The sequence below is a fragment of the Sceloporus occidentalis genome, unplaced genomic scaffold (genome assembly GCF_023333645.1).
Source record: "Sceloporus occidentalis isolate IW3139 unplaced genomic scaffold, rSceOcc1.0.p SCAF_14, whole genome shotgun sequence".
NCBI lineage: Eukaryota > Metazoa > Chordata > Lepidosauria > Squamata > Phrynosomatidae > Sceloporus > Sceloporus occidentalis.
Genome location: NW_028316994.1, coordinates 14,318,118 through 14,344,187, shown reverse-complemented (window position 1 = coordinate 14,344,187; position 26,070 = coordinate 14,318,118). Strand labels below are relative to the sequence as shown.

The following is a 26,070-nucleotide window of genomic DNA, read 5'->3' as shown; positions in this document are numbered from 1 at the left end:
TACCTACTACTACTACTACTACTACTACTAATAAAAAAACTTTATTTCTAGCCCACCTTTCCAAAGATCAAGGCGGGTTCCAATAAATAAGTTATGCAGTCACATAACAAATAATAAAAGCAGCAAACAAAGTACAGTTATACAGATTAAAAATACACATACTAATTTCTTCTTTCTTTCCCTCCTTTTTTCCCTAATGCATGTCATTCAGTTAAGTACCCAAGACTCTCTCTCTAACATTATTTAGACAAATAATTTGAAATGATGTTATTGAATTTTCATATCAGTTCATAATTGATCCAGTTTTCTACTAGAGATATAAAAGTGATCTTCACAGTTTGTTAAGCTGTGTAAAAAGAAAAAAAAGCATCACTTTAAAAATGGTTGAAATTATTAAATGCTATAACAAAGAGTTGCAGGATTGATTTAAATTATTTTAGTGCATTTTTAAACATCAGAACTGTTATTTAGTATTTAAAAATAATTGTGTCCAATACCTTTTAGCTCTGCTTTTTTGTAATTTGTTTTAAGTCACCTTGGGTTAGGTACCATACCAAAGGCGCAATATAAATGAAATTAAAGAAATAATTGATAAATACATTTTTCTCCCACTACTCTAATTATTATTGTTGTATTGGTGTTGCTGTTATTATTATTATATTCATTCGTTTCCCATTCCCCCACTCAAAAACTGGATTTCCTAGCGACTTACATTTACAAAAGTACAGCAAAAGTAAAAACATACAAAAGTGATGCATTAAAATAGAATTAGATTATTACAATATTAAAACAGACCACTTGTTAAAAACATAAAATACAGTTAACAAAGATAAAAGTGTTTAAAATAGGACACACTTGAACAATCCAACACCCCAGCCCATTCGTTAAAGGGTTTTTGTTTTAAAAGCCTGTCTGAATAAAATGGTTTGAATGATAAATGTTTTTATACACATTTTAAAAGTGAAGAAAAATTAAATAAAAAATGAATAAAAAGGTTTTCTCTTGCCATTGGAAGGTCGAGAGGAAAGCCATTTTGGCCTCATAGAATCACAGAATCATAGAGTTGGATGAGACCACAAGGGCTATCTAGTCCAACCCCATTCTGCCATGCAGGAACTCTCAATCAAAGCATAGCAGACAGATGTCCATCCAGCCTCTGTTTAAAGACCTCCAAGGAGGGAGTTTCCACTGCGCTCTGAGGGAGTGTGTTCCACTGTCAGACAGCTGTTACTGTTAGGAGGTTCTTCCTAATGTTGAGGTGGAATCTCTTTTGCTGTAGCTTGCATCCATTGTTCCGGGTCCTAGTCTCTGGAGCAGCAGAAAACAAGCTAGCTCCCTCCCTGGGAAGTGAGTTCCAGAGTCTAGGGGCAGCCACCAGGAAGACCCTCTCTTGTGTCCCTACCAACCTTGTTTGTGATGGTGGTGGGGCTGAGAGAAGGGCCTCTCCTGAAGATCTCAAAGCCCAGAATGGTTCATACATGGAGATATGGTCTGCCAAATAGCCTGGACCTGAGTCATATAGGTCTTTATAGGTCATAATTAGCATTTTGAATTGTGCCTGGAAACAAACTGGCAGCCAGTGGAGCTGTTTTAACAACAGCATTGTGTGGTCTCTGATCTGCTCTCCGATATACCAGGACCACCTTTGTCTTGTCTAGATTATGTTTTAATTTGTTTGCCCTCATCCAGATCGTTACTGATGACAGACACTGGTTTAGGACCAGGACAGCCTCCTTAGATTGAGGTGGGAAGAAATAATAGCATCCTGTTCAGGGCAGTGTTTCCAGGCATTGCATAATTGTCACTTGCTATTTGATGTTCTTTTGTTGTCTGTTTTATTGAATCATTTCCTGTATTGCTATGTATTTTATATGTATTATCCTACTAGAGAGGCCCCTTCCCCACCACCCCCTTTGTGTCGTGTCTTTTTAGATTGTAAGCCTGAGGGCAGGGAACCGTCCAATTATAAAGATTGTATGTACAGCGCTGTGTAAATTTACAGCGCTTTATAAATAAAGGTTAATAATAATAATAATAATAATAATAATAATAATAATAATAGGTTATCATCTACATATTTATGGCACCACATCCCAAAGCCTGGGACAACCTCTCCCAGGGGTTTCATGTATAAGTTGAATAGTATATGGGACAACACAGAGCTCTGAGGTACCCCACAGGGTAATGGGTAGGAGATTTGGTTGGAGTGCCCCATCACCAACTTCTGGGTTTGCCCCTGCAGGAAGGATGGAGCCACTGTAAAACAGTACCTCCAGGTCCCATACCAGTGTGGCAGCCCAGAAGGATACCATGGTCGATAGTGTTGAAAGCTGCTGAGAGGTCCAGAAGAACTAATAGGGACATTCTCTCCCTGTTCAATTCCCTGTGTATGTCATCCACTAAGGTGAGCAAGGCTGCCTCCATTCAATAGCCAAGCTTAAAACAAGTTTGAAATGGATCTAGATAATCTGCTTCATCCATAAACCTCTGGAGATGGGAAGCTACCACACATTCCAGTCTTTCTTTATTTTCATTCTCACACATCAGAATTTTAAAAAGTCAACATTTTTCTCCATAGCAGACAAAGTTGTGATAGATTTGCACATTTTCCAAATTTTTAATTTTTTTGTTTGTTTGTTGGAGACCTTTTGTAAACTCTTTGAGAACTTTTTCTGCTTGTTTATGGACAGCAATTCCTTAATGAAGTAGAAAACCTGAGAACACACAGTCTGTTTCTATGTAGTGTCATGTCCCAGAACAGGGTGGGCATGTCAAAACAGCACAAGGTAAGGTTTAGCTCAGAGAAGGGAAGATTGCAAGGTGACATGATAGCCATCTTTAACCATCTGAACCATGGTATGGAGCAAACTTATTTTCTGCTGCTACAAAGTCTTGGCCAGGAACTGAAAGATGCAAATTACAAATAGAAATTCCATTTAAACCATAGGAACAACTTCCTGATAGTAAGAACTATTCAACATTGGAATGGATTGCATTGGAAAGTTGTTTCGGTAGGCTTTCTTTCATTTAAGATCATAACCACCCAGCTCCTCAAACCCCCCCCCCCCCACACACACAAATATCCTGAAATTATGAAAGTTACTCTCAGCACCCAGCACATAACCTATTTCCCCGAAAATAAGACATACCCATAAAATAAGCAGTAGAAGGATTTCTAAGCATTTACGCAATATAAGCCATACCCGAAAATCAGACATAGTGATAGGCCCGGTGCGGAACAGAAGGGAGCGGGAAGGGAGAAGAAAGATTGGGGCCAATAGTTCTAAAGGAAATAGAGTTGCAAGAAATTCAGGATAGAATTCCAGATTTTGAGAGTTATGATGATGTTCCAGAAGAAGACGACTTTATATTTGAATAAATGTAGATTGTTGTACCATACTTAATAAAAATAAGATATCCGCTGAAAATAAGCCATAGGCCCTATACAGACAGGCCAAAATAAAGCTGCTCCAAGTCACTCTGGAGGTATGGTGTTTCAATGATACATGCGTCCTAAGAGTCCTGAAGCCGCACCAAAGCCACACTTCAGTCCTAAGGACTGGAGTGCAGCTTTGCTGCAGCTTCCAGACTCTTAGGATGCATGCATCATTGAAACACCATACCTCCAGAGTGACTTGAAGCAGCTTTATTTTGGCCTGTCTGTATCAGGTCTCTTCTTGAGGAAAAATAAATATAAGACAGTGTCTTATTTCTGGGGAAACACGGTATATATTCACAGGACCACTGGTCAGGAGTTCTTAGGTTGGCTCCAGGCACAATCATAATCAGAAGAGAAGTATTGAAAGCAAAGAGTATTCAATTAGTTATGACTTATGTTCATTTAATTTCATTGGGTCTACTTGACATCTTCACTGACATGGTTCCAGCCTACAGACTGGATACAATTGTACATCTTTTCTTTAATTTGGCCTCTTTGTTTCAGGTGATGATACCAGAGAAATGTTACTGAGGACTCTGACTTCTCAGCCACCCAAGAGCAGCATTTGTTTATCCTTCAAGGAAATTATTCCAACAATGAAGCAAAACTATGAAGGAGACACAGAAGGAATAATACATTACAATTATAAATTGTTAAAGAGTATATTTGATTCTTCAGTCAACTGATACAGATGTAATTCTTGTTCATGGGGATTCTTGATCTATAGAGGGCTTGAGAGTGATTCTATATGTTAAAAAGTTTATTGAAATGAAGCCCACAGAAAAGGTTCCAAGAATGGAAGTAGGTGAGGGATTTTTCCTATGTCTTACAAGAGAACACAATCCTACCATGGCTTCCCATGAAGGCACTTCCCAAGTAGTGCCTTCCATGGAACATGAAATCTTTATGGGGACTAAGGCCCGTTACAGACGGGCATGAAAGTACGCGCAGAGCACGTACTAGGGTTAAGACGGGGCGGTGCTTCTGCACCGCCCTAACCCTAGTGCACGCTGCGTGTGCACAAAATGGTGGCGGCCATTCCACAAGGCCGCCGCCATCGATACATGATGATCACGCCGCCTCCAAATGAGGTGGCGCAGTTGTGATGTATTGGGGTCGCGGCCGTTTCGGAGCTCCTTCCTGGTTTGGTCCACTGGGCGCAGCCTTCAGATGGCTGCGCCCAGCGGACCAAAGGAGAAAGGGGCCAAACGGCCCCTTTCTCCTTCTCCCCGCCGCCGCGGGGTGTCCTTGGGGCTTGAAGCCCCAAGGACACCCCTTTCCAGGCTGCGGGGAAGGGGCCTTTTGCCGCTTCCCCGCGGCCCGGAAAGCGGCGGAACGGGACTTCAGCGGCTGCCGCTCTGGCCGCTGAGGCCCTGATCCGGCGGGGAAAGGTGCGCCTACAGGCCGCCCCAAAGGGGCGGTCTGTAACGCGCCTTAAATGGAGCTGTTCTAATTGGAATCTCAGGAGCAAACTTGATTTTATTAATGTTAGCCAGTATATTAAGGCTGTAATTAAAAATGTAAATCTTTCCCTATTTCCATTTTTACAGATCAAAAATTTAAAAAGTCACCACTTTCCTCGACACCGTGCAAAGTTATGATAGATCTTGAATCCTTTGAATTTTCTTTTTAATACATTTAACATTTTTGAATACTTTTGCAGGTTATTTTTTTAATTAATTTTTATTAAGAATAAAGTATAACAATCTATAAAGAATAAAGAATAAAGAAAAGAAAAAAGAATAGAAACCCTAAAACAACATATATCTACACTAAACAATAGAAATACATATCGACATTATAACATACACACATATATTTACATAAGATCATCGATATCACTGTCCTTCTAGTTATATTTCCTTTACATTTGGATATTTACCGCATATTGTAAATTACTTATTTACTCCATATATACAACCTATAGTAATAATGCATTCTCATGGTGATATACAAATTACACAGTTTAGAATCAACCGTAACTATTATTCAATTGTATATTTTACCCTTTTCCTCAAATGTTTTTAGAACACTCCATTCTTTTTCAAAACTTTCTTTAGATTTTCCCTTTAATAAAGCAGACAATATATCCATACTTCTGGCTTCATAAATTCTAATCAGCCATTCTTCGATAGATGGGTTATCTGGTATTTTCCAATATTGTGCAAACAATATTCTTGCGCACTTAACCATATATAGAATGATTCTATTCAATTTTACATTTTTTACATTATGAGTCATATTCAGTAAAAATAAGTGTGGTTCAAAAGGAATACATATTTCAAGAATGCTTTCCATTGCTGCATGAATCATTTGCCAATAGCAGGTTATTTCTTGATAGAATTTCCTTGATGAAGTACAAATCCTTTGACCAGTCCTAAAATTCTACTTCTTCTTTTTTAAATTGCTCTTAAATGTTTTGTTTTAGCCTTTAATTCAAAGCTGTTGAAATGTTGTTTTCTTTAACAGATAGCAGTTGCTTTGGATCAGGCAGATTTGGAACAGACCAAGTGGGGCAAAGTTAGTGAGATGCTTTTAAAAAGTAGGGAGGAAAGCTTTACACCTCCAGCCCTGCTTCTGTGTATTGTTATGTCCCAGAATAGAGTGGACATTTGCGTTGAATCTTGGCACGTTCCTAATAAGAGGCTAGCCATAGAGTGTTCAATTAGTCATGACTCATGTCCCATTGACATCAACGTATGTGATCAAGGTCTGACTAAGTCTGGACCCATCGTAAAGACTGTATGCAATTGTGCATATTTTCTTTAATTTCCCTGCTGGCTAAGGAGACTGACAGGGTCATTAGCTTAATCACCGACTTGGAGTAATTGTAGCCCAGGGTGATCAAGAAGCCAAAAACACAAATGAGTCAGCCACCAAGGATTGCTGATTTACCATGCTTATCTATAAAGAATAAGATAAGATCAAAACAATCAGTTTGACAGAGGTCTTGGAGGTTCCTTGAAACCAGGGAGGACTTTATGAAAATGGTGCTTCAGAGGCAGGACTAGAGTCTGCGCAATTGTTACATTTATTTCACCATTAGAGCTGTCCCAGGGAATTGGAAACTAAGACTGGGCTCCCATACACCTGTCCTAATGATTGTATACAGGTGTGTCTGTTACATAGGTTTGCTCTTAGTCAGGCAGATGCCACTGCTTCTGGTCTTTTTGCTGCTGCACATGCCCCCTAATACCAGCAAGAGTTTGAACGCTGCTTGCAATTGGAAGACAAAGGTTGACCATTTATTTTGTGTTATTAAAGAGGACATTGTCATTGGTGACTTTGTCTCCTTTTTGATGAGTACATTTCAAGAGATTTCATTTAAAAGACATCCAGATGAGGAGAAAAGTTCCTAGTAAGTAACTGTTTCATTATACAGAAAAGTCATTGGTCTAGGTAATAACTATGGTAGAATGTTGTGGCTGTCATCAATTCTCTTGTAAATTTAGAGTGATTTCTTCTTTCTTTTGCCTCTGGTAACTAAATGTCTGGTGAATATTTTGATTTTCAAATCTTATGTCTGTATACAAACAATCCCAACCAGTATGTAGGAAGGTCAAGTATGGAGAACATTCTAATTTATCATCATTCATATCTTAAGAAATTAAAATAAAATATACTCTATTTAAGAAATGAAATTTCTGTGAGTCATGACTTGCTAAGTCCACTAATGTCAGTCAGTCTCCCTTAAGTGACTATGTCTGAATTCAATTGAAAGTCAAATATATATGCATTTATACAAGTGGTGCTGGCCTGTTTTCTGGAATGTGGGAAAATTCAGACTGTGTGAACATCTTATTGCAGCATTGTGCCCAAATCCCTTGAGCAGTATCTTGCATTTCAATTTACCCTTAAGGAGATAGACAAAAATACTAATCTATTGTCCAATGTTACATTGGGTGAACTGTCGGTTCAGAAAGTTTTCAATGAAATGGGAACATGTTCTGGGACTATGACTCTCCTGTTCACAGGAGATGGGAATCCTCCTAACTATCTCTGCAAGAGGAAGTATAAGCTGATGGCTGTCATTGGTGGGCTCTCCTCTCACAATTCCAAGCAGATGCCTCACATCTTGAACATCTATAAGATGGCACAGGTAGGCTTCTTCAGATGAACAAATGAGGACAACTATTTGGAGGATTAAAGGGGATGAGTCATTTAAGATCATAACCACCCAGCTCCTCCATATTGGTGAAAGTGAAAAAATCCATTCACTTTTGTCTCGGCAAAAATGCCTTTCCTCTTAGATGGCAAAAGTTGTCCCTCTCAGGCAGACAGATTTGAACTATTTTTGACTTACATCACAAATGGGAGGGGGGAATGAGACAAATTGTGGTAGCTTTATTTTAAACATCTCTGTTCCAAATTGCTTCCTGCATGGATGTTGGGAACTGAAGTGAGGACAAAAGTGCTGGTTGGTGAATTAAGGCCAGCAAAAAAAATCCAAGGCAGTACAACGTCATTGTAAAAGAAACTGCTCACACCATTGTCTCTCTACTTCAAATTCCTGGACATAAACTGTGTGAGAAATCTCTCCCGAGTTTTCTTACATATATCATATAGTTAGGCCTATGCTGTTCCTTTCTGTCTTGAGAATGTAAATCTTGATGACTGTTCCTTGGTGACATTTGTTGCACATCAAACCTGTTACAGCCGGCCCTCCTCATAGGTGGGCTTGCCTTCTGCAGCTTTGAGCTTACATGGAAAGTAAGCCCCATTAGAAGTAATGAGGTGTGTACCTGTGCCGTGCACCCCATGTGCCACTGTGAGCACATGCCTCATTATTTCCTATGGGGCTTGAGTATACACTTATTTCCCCATATGCGGGGAGTCCAGAACAGATCCCCCGCATATAGGGAGGGCGGACTGTATTTCCACCTCTGTCTTGCCAGATATTTTTGTAGCATAGAATCATAACACCGTAAGATCATATAGTTGGGAGGTACCTCAGGGGCCATTGAGCCCAATTGCATGCTCAGTGCAGGTTTGGTTTAAACATTTCAAGCAGGTAGCTGTCCAGTCTCTTTTCAAATAATTTATAATGAGGAAAATGCAAGATTCTTTTTTCATTGGTTCTAAAAACATCATTGTCTTTCTCTTTAGCTCAGTTATGGCTTCTTTGATCCTGCACTGAAAGATAAAATTCAGTTCCCTGCTGTCTACCGAATGATCCCAAATGTAAGCATTCAGTATGTTGCAATTGTCAAGCTGTTGAAGCATTTTGGATGGTCCTGGATTGGTCTCTTTGTTACCGCTGATGATAGTGGAGAAATAATACTGAGGAATCTGATTCCTCAGCTATTGCAAAGTAGCATTTGTTTAGCTTTCAAGGAAATTATTCCAATAGTGAATGAGCACTGGAGAGAAGACAGTGAAGATATCCCTTATGAAGTATCTAGACTATATTTGTTTCTTTCATCTACTGATACAGATGTGATTCTTGTTCATGGAGATTCCGGATCTATGGAGGGCTTCCGGATCATTCTATATTTCTATGAATTTGGCAAAATGAAGCCAACAGAGAAAGTTTGGATCATCACAGCTCAGTGGGACTTTACATCAACCTTAAGCAAAATTTTCACCCCCAGATCTCTCAATGGCACTCTGTCCTTTGCCCTGCCCACAAAAGAGGTAGAAGGCTATGTACAATATCTTAACAAAATGAATCCAAGGGAAAATTATGGTGCAGCTTTCATTTGGCCCCATGCCTTTCAATGTTCACTCCCGCAATATGATATATACAAAGACAATGCAACCAACTGTACTGGGGAGGAGAAACTGAGCAGCCTACCTGAATCTGTCTTTGAAATGAGGATGTCTGGTCAGAGTTACAGCATCTACAATTCTGTTTATGCCATTGCACATGCTCTTCATGCCATGTTTTCTTCAAGATCAAAGCCCAAAGCATGGGGACATGGAGAAAGGTAGAACCCTCGAAATATCCACCCCTGGCAGGTAGGAAAAATCTCTTGCCCTTCTCTAATGTCCTTGTTCCCATGCTTTTGTTGAGCTCCACCAAGATGTTTGGTCATGAATAGGAAACAAGGGAACTTTTTAACCACTCTGTGACTGAATGCTGTAACAGGAACTTCCTTGGCAAATAGGAAAGTGTAGGATCAACTTTCCTCCAAATCCTTGACAGTTCAGATACTTGCAACGGACTGTGTATTCTAGTGGGAATGCCAATAGTTTTTAAGTCCCTTTCTCTTGTCTATGGCCTGTTACAGACTGCCAAAATAAAGCCGCTTCAGGTCTCTTTGGAGGTATGCTATTTAAATGATGCATGGGTCCTAAGAGTCCGGAGGTTGCGCCAAAGCCACACTCCATTCCTAAGCACTGGAATGCAGCTTTGGTGCAGCTTCCGGATTCTTAGGATGCATGCATCATTTAAATAGCATACCTCCAAAGAGACCCAAAGCAGCTTTATTTTGGCAGTCTGTAACAGGCCTATATCATCTTCCTGGTATTTGGGCAAGATGGTAAGAATTTTCTTCAGTATGAGGAAAGTGCAGCATACATGATTATAGATGCAAGACATTGTGCATGATGTTCCCAAGGCATGATTTCAACAAACTGGACACAAATTAAAGTGTCCCCTTTCACCTCCCCTACCCTGATTTTTTTTCTTGCATACTCCTTTCTAGCTTCATTCATTCTTGAAAAAAATTCATTTCAACAATAGTGCAGGAGAGGAAATATTTTTTGATGAGAATGGGGAGCTGGTGACGGGATACGATATCATCAACACAGTCACCTTCCCAAATCATTCCTTGCGAAGAATCCGCATTGGATGGACTGACCCTCGGGCTCCTGAAATGAAAAACTTCATTATCCAGCAAAACTCCATTTTGTGGAACCCCAGTTTTATTCAGGTATGATTAGTTATTATTTCCCTGATACTGCTGGAGATTTTTTTAAGAGTAAGGGATTCATGTGGCACAGATTATTGAGAATCCATAATCAGGACCTAATTTAAATTGTTCTATGCTGGCATTTTTAGCCCAGGCTGAGAAATCCTTTGTTGTTGTTCTTATTCTTGGCTCTCTCGCCAGTTTTGTTTTATGATGGCCCTATCAGTAGCAAACCTCCAAGAGTTCTGATCATCCTTTGTCTTCAGGTGCTCAAGTATTGCAATCTCAGGCATCTAGTATTCTTCACTGAGTTAATCCAACTATAGTATGGTCTTGTTTTTTCCTACTTCCTTTCATTTTATCCCCTCACACCCCAGCAAAGGGTGACATTGTCTTAGGAAAAGTTCAAAGTACAGAAGCCTCTGTTTAATAATTTTGACTTGTAGTGGGTCTACCAAATAAAGTTGCTCTATTGCCAAGATGAAGGAAAGTCCTTATGGAAACAGATTTTATCTGGGTTTCAGAACAGTAAAATCTGAGTGGAAATAATTAGTTAAAAGATATTTCTCTGGATGAGGTGGAAAATGAAGGATTTCTAAGAGTATTGTATCATTATGTGATTTTCAGTTATGTGAAATTCAACATAATAGAGCGAAGAGGGGAAAAAGTTTGTTTATCCAAATACTAATGCCCACTTTTTTTTCTAGTCACCTCCCAGATCCAAATGTGTTGAGAGTTGCCATCCTGGACAGAGCAAGACCATGCGTGAGGGGAAAGAGATTTGTTGCTATGATTGTCTCCAGTGTTCTGAAAGAATGATTTCAAACCAGACAGGTAATCTGTGAAAGCATCCTGAGATGGGGAATACATTTGACATATTTGCAAAATCAACAATTTTGTTTTGATCTTTTCTCTTTGATGAGGAGGACTGGAAGCATTAATATTGAAGTATTAATGTTAATTAATGTCATGCCATCCCTTGAGAGTTTGGTTTCTGAGGGTGAAACTGACCTACCTGTCAAGCCCCTGCTTATGAAATCCATAATTTTGTTTTGATCTTTTCTATTTAATGAGAAGGACTAGAAGCATTAATACTATAGTATTAATGTTAATTAATTTCACAACCTGCCTTAAGAGTTCAACTTCTGAGGATGAAGCATATCTGCCTGTTAGGCTTGAGAGTTTGACTTTTGAAGATGAAGTAGACTTTTCTCCAGCTCAGTCTGTCAGCCATTCCAAATGCTCCAGAGATGTAGGAGGAGATAGGAGAGGTATCCCCATCTCCTCTAGAAAGGTGAAGGCTGCAGCATCTGGCACAGATTCAGTCCCTGAATCCACTTGCATAGTGGAAAAACACCCTCCTAAAATACGGTCTACAAGTTGGGTGAGGCAAGAGTGCCTTGAACATCAAGGGCTTATCCCATTTCCATTGCTGGAAACAAACTTGATTTCTGTCTCAATCCTGCATTTACAGTGAAATCTGACTTTATGACCATGGACTTTTTCTTGACCTTGTAGTCAGGTACTAGGGAACTTTGTTTAGGATTTGGGGCTCCTGACCATGGATGGTTGGATTATGGATACTGCTTGCTGTTTTGACTTTGTCACTGCTGTACTACTAGTGCAATGTGAGCACAGGTAAATGTAACAATATATGTCTATCCAAAACAGAGTGGATTTCATTAAAGGTTATTATGACTAAAATATCAATGGCATTTCTTTAAAAGATGTGCTCACCTCAGGGAGGCATTAGAAAATTCAGGGACGGATTGAGTGGACATACATTTTTCCAACATGCCTAACAATGTAAAGTGGGCAGGGCTAAGGAATATCCTGAGGGCCTGTGCCCACCCTCACTAGCAGTCCTTCAGAATTTGTCCTTGTCAGTTTTCTTGCACAGCTTGTTGAATATTGTAGTAGCTGGTTTCTTAATGTGTGAGTTTTCTTTTCATTGTTCATAGGATAACTATTATTTTTCATTTGATCTACACTGATATTGTGGGGTATTTGATTTACACTGGATTGCCAGAATCCTGCAGGTCACTATGTCCTAGTTATCACTATAACTGTGGCGATTATTGCACAGCTTTTCCCCCAGTCTGGGCATGGGATGACACCATGTAAAAATGGGTGTTATCACAATTCCCTACCCAGATCGGAGGCATCTTGTACCCAATCGGGACTTCTCCCATCTTTTGCAAAGAATGGAAAAGAGCTTCTTCTTTGAAGCATGGTAAAACCATGCACTGTAAAGTGGCACTAACCATTCTCTTTATTCACTTGGCTAGTCCCCTTTTAGCCAAGACAATGAGCTCATGAAAGCAAGGGGTCTATCACACATGTCGTGGCTCGTGTCTGTATTCTTGGGCTGCACAAATTGAAAGTCATCTATCCTTAATTGAAAATATAGGGCACATTAATTCCACTAGAATCAGATCACATGTAGCATTGGAATCAGAAAGAATATGAGAAATGTTCTATGTAAAATACTACACATGTTGATTTGTCATACAATAGTAGTATTTTCAACCAAGGGAGATTACTATCAAAAAGCCAGCATGGTATAGTGGTTTCAGTCTTAGACTGAAGGCTTTGGAGACCAGTGTCAACTTCCCACTAGGTCACAAACACCACTGAGTGATCTTGGGAAGCACAGATGCACACTCAAAAAGGAGCCACTCTAGGAGGCTCCTTTTTTGCGTTGTCATAAGGGCTGCGATGCAGCCCTATGATGCTGCTTCTACTGACAGGCATCTGTATGCGGTGCCACAGCTGTGCAACTGTGGTGCCCCCTTTGTTGACAGGTGTGCACACCTGTGACGTCACTAGGGCTGAGCGTGTCTGGATGCCCAGCCCTGTGCCCGTCTGTACTGGGCCTTAGTCACACTTTCTCAGCCTCAGGGAAAGGCAATGGCAAACCTCCTCTAAAAGTATATTTGACAAGAAACCCTCATGATAGGTTCCCCTTAGGGTCACTGTAAGTTGGAACTGGTTTGAAGGCACACAATAATGATGAAAACCAACAGAATGTCATCGCAGCCATCCATGCTTTTGAACATAAAGACAAATTGGGGACAACAAGAAGTTTTCTAGTTCAGCTTCTAGATCAATGCTTATTGCCATGCTAATAAGAGGGTCATCATGTCCTGCTCCACAATTGTGATGCCTACCACAGCATCAATTAACATACTGACATTCATTTTTGAACAAAATTTGAAGTGCACTTCATAAATTGTATGTATGAAATGATTTTTTATATGTTTAGTGCGTCATTTCATACCACAATAGTGGCAATTCTTGAGGAACAGCAAATGCAGGGTGTTTTTTAAAAATGCTATCTTTCATGTTCCAGATGCAGAAAACTGCAACATGTGCCCAGATGATCACCATCCAAACAAGAATCAAGATCAATGCATTCCCAAATATATCATCTACATGTCCTTTGAAGAACCCTTGGGAATGGTTTTGGTTTCACTGGTCCTTTCCTTTTCCCTGATGACCCTTGTGATGATGTGGATCTTCTTTCAGCACAAGAATACTCCCATCATTAAAGCCAATAACTGGACTATTACCTGTACCCTCCTCTTCTCTTTGCTTCTTTGCTTTGTCTGCTCTTTGCTCTTTATTGGCAAGCCTGGGGTTGTGTCTTGCATTCTACGACAAACGTTGTTTGCTGTTGTTTTCTCTATTGCTATTTCTTCAGTTTTGGCCAAAACCCTAACAGTAGTTCTAGCCTTTATGGCCACTAAACCAGGAAACAGGATGAGAAAATGGGTAGGAAAACATTTAGCGGTCTCAGTCATTATTCTTGCATCTCTCGTTCAAACTGTCATTTGTGTTGTATGGCTGGCCATCTCTCCCCCATTTCCAGAATGGGACATCCAGTCTCATGTGGATCAGATCATAGTGCAATGCAATGAAGGCTCAGATGCCATGTTCTACATTGTCCTCAGCTACATGGGACTTCTGGCCTTTGTCAGTTTCACTGTTGCTTTCTTTGCCAGGAAGTTGCCTGATACTTTTAATGAGGCCAAGCTGATCACCTTCAGCATGCTGGTCTTCTGCAGTGTTTGGGTGTCCTTTGTCCCCACTTACCTGAGCACCAAAGGGAAATACATGGTGGCTGTGGAGATTTTCTCCATCTTGGCCTCTAGCTCTGGATTGCTGGCTTTCATTTTTCTCCCTAAGTTCTACATTGTTTTAATGAGACCTGAGCTGAATATCAGAGATCAGCTGGTGAGGAAAAAGAATCCTAGAATTTACTGATGTCCCCCTCCTTTTTTCTTACCCGTCTCTTCTGTGTGTTGCCTTTAGGAAGTGTACACATACACACACACTATAGAATACTGTTACTGAATTTTTATAACAGTTCACAAATTACCTAATTTTCTTCTAGCAATATAAAATGTATCTTCCCAGTTTTTAACCAGTGCAAAAAGGTGAAGAAAGTATCTCAAAGAAGACCATAAAAAACTTGGATCTGTGACTGTTGCCCAAAGATGCTGTGGTTCTCTTCACAGGACTATATGCTTAAAACGAGATCCAGGACTAAGTTAAATTGTTTTAGTGTTGGGTTCTTGTAAGAGAACTGTTATTTAGTGTTTTTAAAAGCCTTTGTATCAAATACCTTTTAGATGTCCTTTTTTTAATAACTTGTTTAAGCCACTTTGGGGTCTATGCAACAAGAAAATTGGGATATAAATGAAAGAAATAATAAATAAGTATAATTTATTCCTTTTTATAACAGGGTAAATCATCATTTCAAAAATACATATAACAATTATATATAATAATTTTATATAACAAAGACTCTTTCATTAATTGGCTTCAGGTTCTACTTTCGCAAAAATGCCAGTTAAAAAGCTATATTTGGAATGGAGAATGGAAAAATAGAAGCACAGAGACAAAGCCTTTTAATTGAAGTGTAAAATTATAAGATCAGGATGTGGCACTGAAATAGAATTATGTCTCCCAGTCTGAAGAGGAACAAAGAACAGGCCATGCTAGGAAATCAGGGACCCACCTTCATTCAGAACAAGATAGGAGATTATCACACAGGCTTCTTCCCGGCCCCAGAGTGGACTGAAAATTTGGGGGGAAAATTTCAGATCAGGCATTATTGCACACTGTCATCCTCAGACTGGAGATATTGTGACTCGATCTTAGCCAGATCCGTCTCCGATCTGTCTTAATCCTGTCTTTTGCAAAGAAAGGGTAACTTTCATTCTTTGCGAAGGACAGGATTAGGACAGACTGGGGACAGATCTGCCTAAAATTGGGTTGTGATGCTTCCGGTCTGAGGAAAGAGGTGTGTGGTAACACCCAATCTGAATCCCCCTCAGTCTGCTCTAGGGCCAGGAGGAAGCCCATATGATATTCTCCAAAGTCATGTATGTCTCCTACCCTGACAGACCACCATCTGAAATGAATAGGATTCTGGGCCCAAAGGACCTTACATTCTAATATACTTTGCCAAGGTTTCCAAGTGGCCTCTGCAAAATGCAGGCACTAGGAAAATTCAGTGCAGCTAATGAATTCAATAGAAGTTTTGTCTTTTTAGGCATCAATCATATATAGCTTCCTGGTAGGTTACTGTTCTCTAGTCCTTGCTACTGTTCTCTAGTTTTCCTCCAATTTCATGGCATCTTATGAATCAAAATGTACAATGGTAAGCTTCGTAGTTTGTAGTGCCACTTTATTCATTAGGAAGAATCTTCTTAATATCCAGAAACACAAACAGCAGAGATGAGCACATTTTTGTTGTTGTTGGAAAATGTGAATGCATATTTGGAATCCCTTCAAAACATATTCAGAATCTATTTTACTATGTAGGATGCACTGTCAAGAACCACATCTATGCTTCTTTTTGTTGAGAGAGAGGGAGAATGTGTCTTCAGTACTGATATTGGATTATCTTTTGATATTGGATATTGGATGCTTTGAATTCTGTTCTCATGAAGTGGACTGAGCTCTTTGAACTACCCCTCAAATTTGACTGCAATCACAGAGTGGAATCACATCGAATTTATGATCCATCTTTCTGATTTGAATTAGACTTTCACACTGTTAGAATTTTCTTGAATCATCATATTCCACCTTAATCAGTGTATGGGTTAAAACAGTAATTCTCTCTTCCTTTCCCTCTTTCTAAATAAATCTTTCCTCTTAATATTTCATTGTTGAACTAGTTTGTAGAAATAAAATTATAATTGTGCCAGTGTGGTCCAGTACATAAAGTGAAAAGAATGGGATTATGAATTCCAATCATAGCTGATTTATAAAGCTACCAAGACAAAGGCATTTTTGCTGATACAAGGGTGATGTTCCAAGGAGAGAAAGACAACACAGGATGACAATATGCAAGGGGGAAAAAGGGCCACAACTTTATTGTGTATGGCTGAATGCAGGGTTGGACAAAAGCATGGGTATCCTGGTATCAACCAACCCAACTGTTGATCAGTGAATTCTTTCCCGGTGTCAGAACACAGGAATGACAGGGAAGATGCTGACAGGAGTCTAGGGTGACCCCTGGCACCAGGAATCCTGGCAAGGGATCCACCCCATCTGGTGACCATTCTCTGTGCCACACACCCCTGAGTCCCATAAAGGGAGTCCTTAGAAAATGTGATAATGCTTGGAAAAGTGGAGGGCAATAAGAAAAAAGGAAGACCACATTCCATATGGATAGACTCAAGTAAGGAATTCATGGCCCAGAGTCTGCAACGGCTGCTTAGAATTGTGTGATTTGGAGGTCTCTCGTTCACAGAATATTTGTGTTTCACAAACTGGAAAAGGTTGCAGCCACAGTGTTGGACATTTTATCACATACATATGGGTATAATGTGTGAGTTCATTTTTCATTTTGTGTACTTTCCCCAAGTAAACAGCAAAAATCAATGCAAGAAAGCTTATTTTCTGCTGCTCCAGAGACTTCACCGTGAACTGTTAGATTTCAATTGCAAGAAAAAGGGTACCACCTAAACCTTAGGAAAAACATCCTGACATTAAAAGAGTTATTCATTCTTGGGGTGGACTGCCTTGAAAAGTGACAGGCCCTCTTCCACTGGAATGCTTTATAGTTAAACTTTGAAAGGCCATCTATCAGGAGTACTCCAATAATGTATTTTTGTATAGCCAGAGTGGGATTAGATGATCCTTGGGATACATTTTGACTCCCTTGATTCTATGAAATGAAAAATTACACCAAGCATTATCTTACTTCATTCAACATGGGCCATTTATTTGTTCCCCACAATATCCCTGCATTGCTTAAGAGACCCCCAGCACCCAGGACTCAAACATTCTCGGGATCTCTGGTTAAGAGATTTGGATAGATCTGAGTACTGTTATAATAAGATGAAACCTAACAAAAAGCATATTAAAGTACTCATGACTATCACATTGGTTTCAGTACATCTACTCTGAGTTTCAAGAAGTCTGGATCCAAACCACAGACTAGATACAATTGTACATGCACTTTTTGTTTTTGGCTTTACTTTGGCTGGTAGTGAAGATGACTAGTCAGGTAATTATAATCTTTGACTTTTATTAATTGTAGCCCAAGGCTATCAAGAAGCCAAGAACACAGATGAGGCAGCCTCCAAGGATTCTTGACCTAAAATGTTTATCTATAAAAAGTAAGGTCAAAACAATATGTTTGACAGAGTTCTTGAGGGTTCCTTGAAGTCAGAAAGGACTTTATGAAAATGGTACTTGAGATCCATAAGAGACGTTCAATTTATTTGCCCTTTACAGCTATTCCAGGTAATTAGAAACATAGACTGCTGGTATTCCATGCACTTATCCTCATGATAGAATACATGTGTATCTGGGGCCCAGGTTTGCTTTTAGTCAAGCGGATGTCATTGCTTCTGCTCCTTTTGCTGCTGCAATTGCCTCCTAATGCCAGCAAGAATGTGAACTCTGGATGTGATTGGAAGACAAAGGTTGAAAATATCTTGCCTTCACTTGCAGAAGATATTGCCATTGGTGACTTTGTCTCTTTTGTTATACCTGCATTGCAAGAGATTCTCTTCAAGAGACTTCCAGATGAGGAGATAAGTGGCTAGTAAGTAACTGTTTCATTATACAGAATAGTCATTGGTATAATAAATAGGTTTGATTGAATGGTGTATTGTGTGATTTCAGGTCATTTCTGACCTATGACAACAACAATATGAACGCATCAGTAGCTGTTTCTTGGCAAAATGTATTCAGAGTGGTTTGACTTTTGACTCAGCTTGACTAAAGTTGGAACATTGAGACTAGCCTAAGGGCACTCAATGGGCTTTATGTTGAAACAGGGATTCAGATCCTTGTATCCAGAGTTCTACTCCAACACTTAAACCACTTCAGCAAGCTTGCTGTTATGTATGCTTTTGTAAACATAGAGGGTTTCAGCTTTTTCTTCTTCTTCTGATAACTGAGCTTCTCATAAATCTTTATATTTCAAAATCTTATTGATGTCTGCATACAGTCCATCCCAACAAGCACACAGAAAGCTTGGTATGGTGATGATTGTCGTTCATCACATTTGTACATTTAGAAATTAAAGGTACATACACTCCGATTAAGTAAAACTGTAAGGATTGGATTGACAGGTCACTGAAAAGAATGAAAACTCTGTGAGTCATGACCTGCCAACTCCATTCATTGGAATCATTCTCTGCTACATATGACTGTCTTTGAATCAAACTGAACATCAAATGTGTGTAGATCAGTTCATGTGGTGTAAGCATGCTTTGAAGAATGTGGGAACACTCAGATCATGTGAACATCTCATTGCAGCATTGTACCTAAACTGATCCAGCAGTATTTTGTATTTGAATTTGCCCTTAAAGAGATAAACAGAAATACCCAGCTATTATCTAATACCACATTGGGAGAATGTGTGGTTCAAAAAGCTTACAATGAAATGGGAACATGTTCTGGGACTATGACTCTCCTGTTCACAGGAGATGGGAATCCTCCTAACTATCTCTGCAAGAGGAAATACATGCTAATGGCCATCATTGGTGGGCTCTCATCTCACAATTCTAGGCAGATGCCTCACATCTTGAACATCTATAAGATGGCACAGGTACGTTTCTTCAGCTATATCAATAAGGGTAGCTATCTGGAAAGTGAAAGGGATGACTCATTTTAGACCCCATCTTACTCAATCCCTCTAAATTGGTAAGAGTCAAATATTTCAGTCACTTGTCCAAGGAAAATTCCCTTTCAACTCAGTTTGAAAATAATTGTCCCCATCAGGAAGTCAGATTTAAACCATTTTTGACCGGTTTTCAAACTGGGGGGGGGGTTTGAGGGAAATAGTGCTGGATTACTTTTTAAAAATCCTTTTGTCTGCAACATCTCCATTCCGGCTTGCCACTCGCAGAGGTGATAAGTGTCTGAATTGGGGACAAAACAGCTTCAAATAATTTTTATCAAATCTCCTTTTTTTCTTTTTGCTCTAAAAAGATCATTTTCTTTCTCCTTAGCTCAGTTATGGCTCCTTTGACCCTGCATTGAAAGATAAAGTTCAATTCCCTTCTTTCTACCGAATGATCCCAAATGAAAGTGCTCAATATGTTGCAATTATCAAGCTGCTGAAGCATTTTGGATGGACCTGGATTGGCCTCATTGTTTCAGATGATGACAATGGAGAAATGTTATTGAGGACCCTGATTCCTCAGCTACTCCAAAGTAGCATTTGTTTAGCTTTCAAGGAAATTATTCCAAGAATGAAGCAGCACTGGGCAGGATATACAGAAGGAAAAATACCTTACAATGATAAATTATCAAGAATGCATTTGATTCTTTCATCAACTGATACCGATGTGATTCTTATTCATGGGGATTCCCAATCCATGGAGGGCCTGAGGATGATTTTATATTTCAATGAGTTTGTTGAAATGAAGCCAACAGAGAAAATATGGATCATCACAGCTCAGTGGGATTTCACATCCACAATCTCCAGTGAATTTTTCACTCCAGGATCCTTCAATGGTACTCTGTCTTTTGCACTACCCACAAAAGAGATTGAAGGCTATGTGCAATACCTTACCAAACTAAATCCAAATGAAAATGATGCTGCAGCTCTCCTTTGGGTTAATGCCTTTCAATGCTCGTTTCCCCAACATAGTCATAATTTGCACCAGTTCACTGTAACCAACTGTACTGGGGAGGAGAAACTGAGCAGTTTGCCTGACTCTGTCTTTGAAATGAGAATGTCTGGTCAGAGTTACAGCATCTACAATGCTGTTTATGCCATTGCACATGCTCTTCATGCCATGTTTTCTTCAAGGTTAAAACATAAATCATGGGGAGATGGAGGCACATGGAATCTTCAGTATATTCACCCCTGGCAGGTAGGAAGAGTCTCTTGCCCTTCTCTTAAATCCCTTCTGCCCACTGCTGTAATGCGCTCTGCCAATGTGTCTAGTCACCAGTAGGAAAAGATCACCTCCCTTAACCCACTCTCGTACCTTAATGCTGTAACAGGATATTTGCTGGTAACTAGGAAATGGAGACTCTACCATCGTGCATGATAAAGAAACAGGGAAGTGTGTATAATATTCCAGGTGCATACGGCATGAAGACCACAAATTGTAGAGAAATCAAAATGACCTCTTTCACTAACCCTGTCCTGAAATATTTTTCTTTCCTGCTCCCTTCCAGCTTCATTCCTTCCTGAAACGCATTCATTTCAACAATAGTGCTGGAGAAGAGATATTTTTTGATGAAAATGGGGAGTTGGTGATTGGATTTGATATCATGAATACAGTGGCCTTCCCCAATCGGTCCGTGCGGAGAGTCCATATTGGACGGACTGACTCCCTGGCTCCCGAAGGGAAAGATTTTATTATTCAGAAAAACTCCATGTTGTGGAATCACATTTTTATTCAGGTATTTTGGTTACTATTTTCATGCTCTTTCCAGAAATGTTTAAGTGCAAGGCATTTCTATTAAATTCTCATCCTGACAGGGGGAATACATTTAATATATGTGTGAAATCAACCATTAAATATTAGCACAGTTAAATTGTTCTATACTGGCAAATGTAAGTCAAGTTGAGAAATCTTTTGCTGTTCTTTTTGTTCCTTTTATTGGCTTTCTTTTCAACTTTCTCTTATCTTGAACCTAACAGTAGGAGATCTCCAAGAGCCAATGATCTCAGTGGTGATAAACCACTTAGGTCTTGCAAACTCAGAGCTCTGGATTCCTTGATTAAGTGGATTCAACAGAACGATGCTCTTGCTCTTTTCCTACTTCCAGAAGAGGTACAAAATGAAGGATTCTAACGATTATGTTCTTGACAATAAAATGAAATTCAACAGCATCGGGCTAAGAGAAAAATAGATGGTCTTCCCCTAAACATGTTTCCTATTTTTTTGACAGAAGCCTCCCAGATCCAGATGTGTTGAGAGTTGCCATCCTGGACAGAGCAAGACCATGCATGAGGGCAAAGAGATTTGTTGTTATGACTGTCCACAATGTTCAGAAGGAATGATTTCAAAGCAGACAGGTAATCTGAGAAAGTATCCTGAGAGAGGGAATACATTCAACATATTTCTGAAATCAATAATGTAATGTTTGCCTATCTCCTTGTTGAATGTAGACTATAAACTATTCGCAATGGTTTTGGCAGATAGGCTAAAAAGAGTTTTGAAGGACTGGATATCAGAAGAACAGGGTGGCTTTTTGCCAAATCGTCAACTGAAAGAAAACATAAGACACATACTAAATGTAATAGAATATTATGACTTTCATAATGAAAAAAGCTTAGCACTTGTTTTCATGGATCTGGAAAAAGCTTTCGATAATCTTAGTTGGGAGATGTTGCTATTGATGTTGGAAAAGCAAGGGGCAGGAGCAGTATTTGGCAGCTGGATTAAGGAAATCTATAAAGAGCAAAATGCCAAACTAATTATAAACCAATCTAAACCTGAAAAATTCCAAATTTCTAAGGGTACGAGACAAGGGTGTCCCTTATCTCCCCTTTTGTTTATATTTGTTTTGGAGTCTCTAAATAATAGAATAAGAGAGGAAAAATGCATACAAGGTCTAAAAATTAAGAATCATGAATACAAAATGTGTCTGTATGCAGATGACATAGTGTATATTTTGGAAGACCCAAATGTCAGTATCAAAAGGTTAATTCAAATCTTGGAGGAATTTGAGGAAGCATCAGGGCTAAAGGTAAACAAAGATAAGACAGTTATGTTGACAAAAAATATGAGAAGAGAAGAGCACGAGATACTACAGGAAAAAAGTGGTTACAAGATTGAAGAGAAAACAAAATACTTAGGCATTATAATCATGAATAAAACATTGATATTTTTCATAATAATTATGAAAAAAATGTGGGCAGAAGCCAAGAGAGATCTGGATAGGTGGGGGGCACTGCAACTTTCATTATCAGGTAGAATTTCAGTTATTCAAATGAATATCCTCCCCAGATTTCTTTTTCTATTCCAAACTATCCCGATACTGCATATGTTCAAACCTTTAGATACTTGGCAAAGAAAAATCTTGATGTTTGTTTGGTGTAAGAAAAAAGCCAGAATAAAAGCAAAAATAATGTGGGATGACAAGAGCCGAGGAGGATTAGGTCTTCCAAATCTTAAAATATATTATTTCGCAGCTGTTATGGTCTGGTTAACAGAGTGGTTTTTGCTAGATGATGAGAAATTGTTGGCACTTGAAGGACATAACCTGAGATTTGGCTTTCATGGGTACTTATTCTATGAAAAAAGTAAAGTTCATAAAAATTGTACCAGTTATATAATCTGTAGAGCCTTGTTAAAAGTCTGGGAAAGGCTTAAATCCCGAATGTGCTATGGCATCCCTCAGATATGTTCACCACATGAAGCGTTTTTTGGCAAGGAGAGTATACCTAAGTGTAAGTGGTTAAGATATAAGGATCTGATGAAAACAAACTATGAGCAAGGAGAAATAAAATCTCAGGAAGAACTTAAATCAATAGGGATCGAATGCCACTGGTATCTGTATAGACAGATCAGGGAGAGATGGAAAACGGATAAAAAACACAACTGGAATTAATAAACAATTAACTGAGGGGGAGGTAATAATTGACAAAGGAAGAAAGAAGATGACTACTAGGCTTTATAAATTGCTATTGGCATGGGAAACGGAAGAAGAGGTTATAAGGGAAAGTATGATTCGATGGGCGCAAAATCTGGGAAAAAATTTGGAATATGAGAAATGGGTAAACACATGGAAAAGAACTAAATACACAGTAAACCAAGAACTAAAAGAAAACATTTATAAGATGACATACAGGTGGCATTTATCCCCTCAGAAAATTTCTTTTATGTTCAAAAATAATAGTCCATACTGTTGGAAGTGTGAAAATAAGATTGGATCATACTTTCACATGTGGTGGACATGCAAAATGGCTAAGGAATACTGGGTGAGAGTGTACAATGTAATTACAGTAGAGCTTAAGATACAAATCTCTTTCTTACCTGAGATCTTTTTACTGGGAATAATAAAGGAAGAATTGAATAAAAAACATGGAAAATTGTTGTTTAATCTGCTAACTTGTGCAAGGATAACCTTTGCCAAATTCTGGAAATGTAAACAGACTCCAACAACGGAACAGTGGCTTGTCAAGGCTCCAGAGATTGCTGAGATGGACACAATGACGTGCTGGATGAAAGAAAAAGGTGAAAAACAAATAAAGAAAGAATGGGACATCTTTTATGTTTTTCTGAAGAAAGAATGGGAAAATATTATATTGGGATAATGGATAATGTATCACAAACAAATTATAAGTTTATTCACTAAGCATTAAGTTGGTTAATGTTGATTAATGAGGTCAAATTTGGTTACCTGCAAGATATTAAGGTCTGTCGTGGGGTTTATCGGACAATGAAAGGACATTGGCTAAGCAAGTTAACTCAAAACATTTAATATGAGTAAATATTAGAAGAAGTAAATGTAAAAGAAAGAGTAAACAAATTAGCGGAAGGGAATGATTATATAAAGGTTAAGCTATAACTGAGTCTTAAACAAATACTTTAAAGATAAAACAAGTAGTAGGAAGTGCATTATATGTTAAATGTGTTTTATTCAAAAGGTGTCAAGAGGGACAATGTTGTATGTTTAAACGGGAAGAATTACAAGTTATGGATTATTTTTGTAAAAAGGCAGAACCATGTGAATTTGTGTGTCTATGTCTGGGGGGGAAAATATTTTATGGGTTTATGTTTTTGTAAGTACTGTGAGATACCCTGTATAACATGATGTTTTGAATGTATGAATAATATAAATATTAATTAAAAATAATGTAATTTTGATCATTTGATGGGGAGGATAGGAGCATTCAGATTGAAGTATTAATATTAATATGTCATGCCCCCACCTTGAGAGTACAGCTTTTGAAGATGAAACAGGCCTAGAACAAAAATGCCCTACTACAGCTCAGTCTGTCAGCCTCCAGAGGAGGAGGAGGAGATAGGAGAGGTATCCCCATCTCTTCGAGAAAGGCAAAGGTTGCAGCGCCTGGCATAAACTCAATGTCACCACCATGTTTAATATTATTTCATTGAATGTATGCAAAAGACCCTGTATACCCTAGTATGAATATGCATTAAGGCTTGCACTATTTTGTGTGCCATCACCTTCCAGCTGTATGTTTCCTGTCCTGCAAATAAGAGACTTATTGCCCCTCGCAGCAATTGTGATGTCCACCACAACACCAGTAAACATGCTGGCACTTGCTTTTGACGTGTACTTCAGGGATTGTGTGTATGAAATGATTTTCTTGCATGTTTAATTCCTCCTTTCATGACACAATATTGACTATATTTGCTTAACAGAAAATGCAGGTTTTAAATACTATCTTTGCTCCTTCCAGATGCAGAAAAGTGCAACATGTGCCCAGATGATCAACATCCAAACAAGAATCGAGATCAATGCATTCCCAAATATGTAAACTACATGTCCTTTGGAGATCCCTTGGGAAGGGTTTTGGTTTGTTTGATTCTTTTATTTTCCTTGATGACCATTGTGATGATGTGGATCTTATTTCAACACAGGAATACTCCCATCATTAAAGCTAATAACTGGGCCATTTCTTGTATCCTACTGTTCTCTTTGCTCCTTTGCTTTCTCTGCTCTTTGCTCTTCATTGGTAAGCCTGGGGTTGTTTCTTGCATTCTACGACAAATCTTGTTTGCCATTGTTTTTTCTGTTGCTGTTTCTTCAGTCTTGGCCAAAACTCTCACAGTGGTTCTGGCCTTCATGGCCACCAAACCAGGAAACAAGATGAGAAAATGGTTAGGAAAGTATTTGACATTCTCAGTCATTATTATTGCATCTCTTATTCAAATTGCCATTTGTGTCATATGGCTGGCCATCTCTCCCCCATTCCCAGAATGGGACAAGCATTCCCAGATGGGAGAGATCCTAGTGCAATGCAATGAAGGCTCAGATGTGATGTTCTACATGGCTCTGAGCTACATGGGATTTCTGGCCTTTATCAGCTTCACTATGGCATTCATGGCTAGGACATTGCCTGATACATTTAATGAAGCCAAACTCATCACATTCAGCATGCTGGTCTTTTGCAGTGTTTGGGTGTCTTTTGTTCCCACCTACCTGAGCACCAAAGGGAAATACATGGTTGCTGTGGAGATCTTCTCCATTTTGGCCTCTAGTTTTGGGTTGCTGGGCTTCATTTTTCTCCCTAAGGTCTACATTGTTTTACTGAGACCTGAGCTCAATACTAGGGACCAGCTGGTAAGGAAAAAGAATCTTGGTACTTAA

The 26,070-nt window shown here is 39.0% G+C and overlaps 1 protein-coding gene and 1 pseudogene across 1 annotated transcript; both read left to right on the top strand.

Annotated features, from left to right (window-relative positions):
- The first annotated feature begins 7,394 nt into the window (after positions 1 to 7,394).
- LOC149304161 (vomeronasal type-2 receptor 26-like) lies at positions 7,395 to 14,559 on the top strand (annotated as a pseudogene).
- Positions 14,560 to 18,152: 3,593 nt separating this feature from the next.
- LOC149304160 (vomeronasal type-2 receptor 26-like) lies at positions 18,153 to 26,070 on the top strand. Its single transcript, XM_089479696.1, has 6 exons — positions 18,153 to 18,361; positions 19,081 to 19,372; positions 19,776 to 20,645; positions 20,956 to 21,183; positions 21,679 to 21,802; positions 25,160 to 26,070. The coding sequence occupies exons 1-6, from the start codon at positions 18,153 to 18,155 to the stop codon at positions 26,068 to 26,070; spliced, it is 2,634 nt and encodes an 877-aa protein (XP_089335822.1).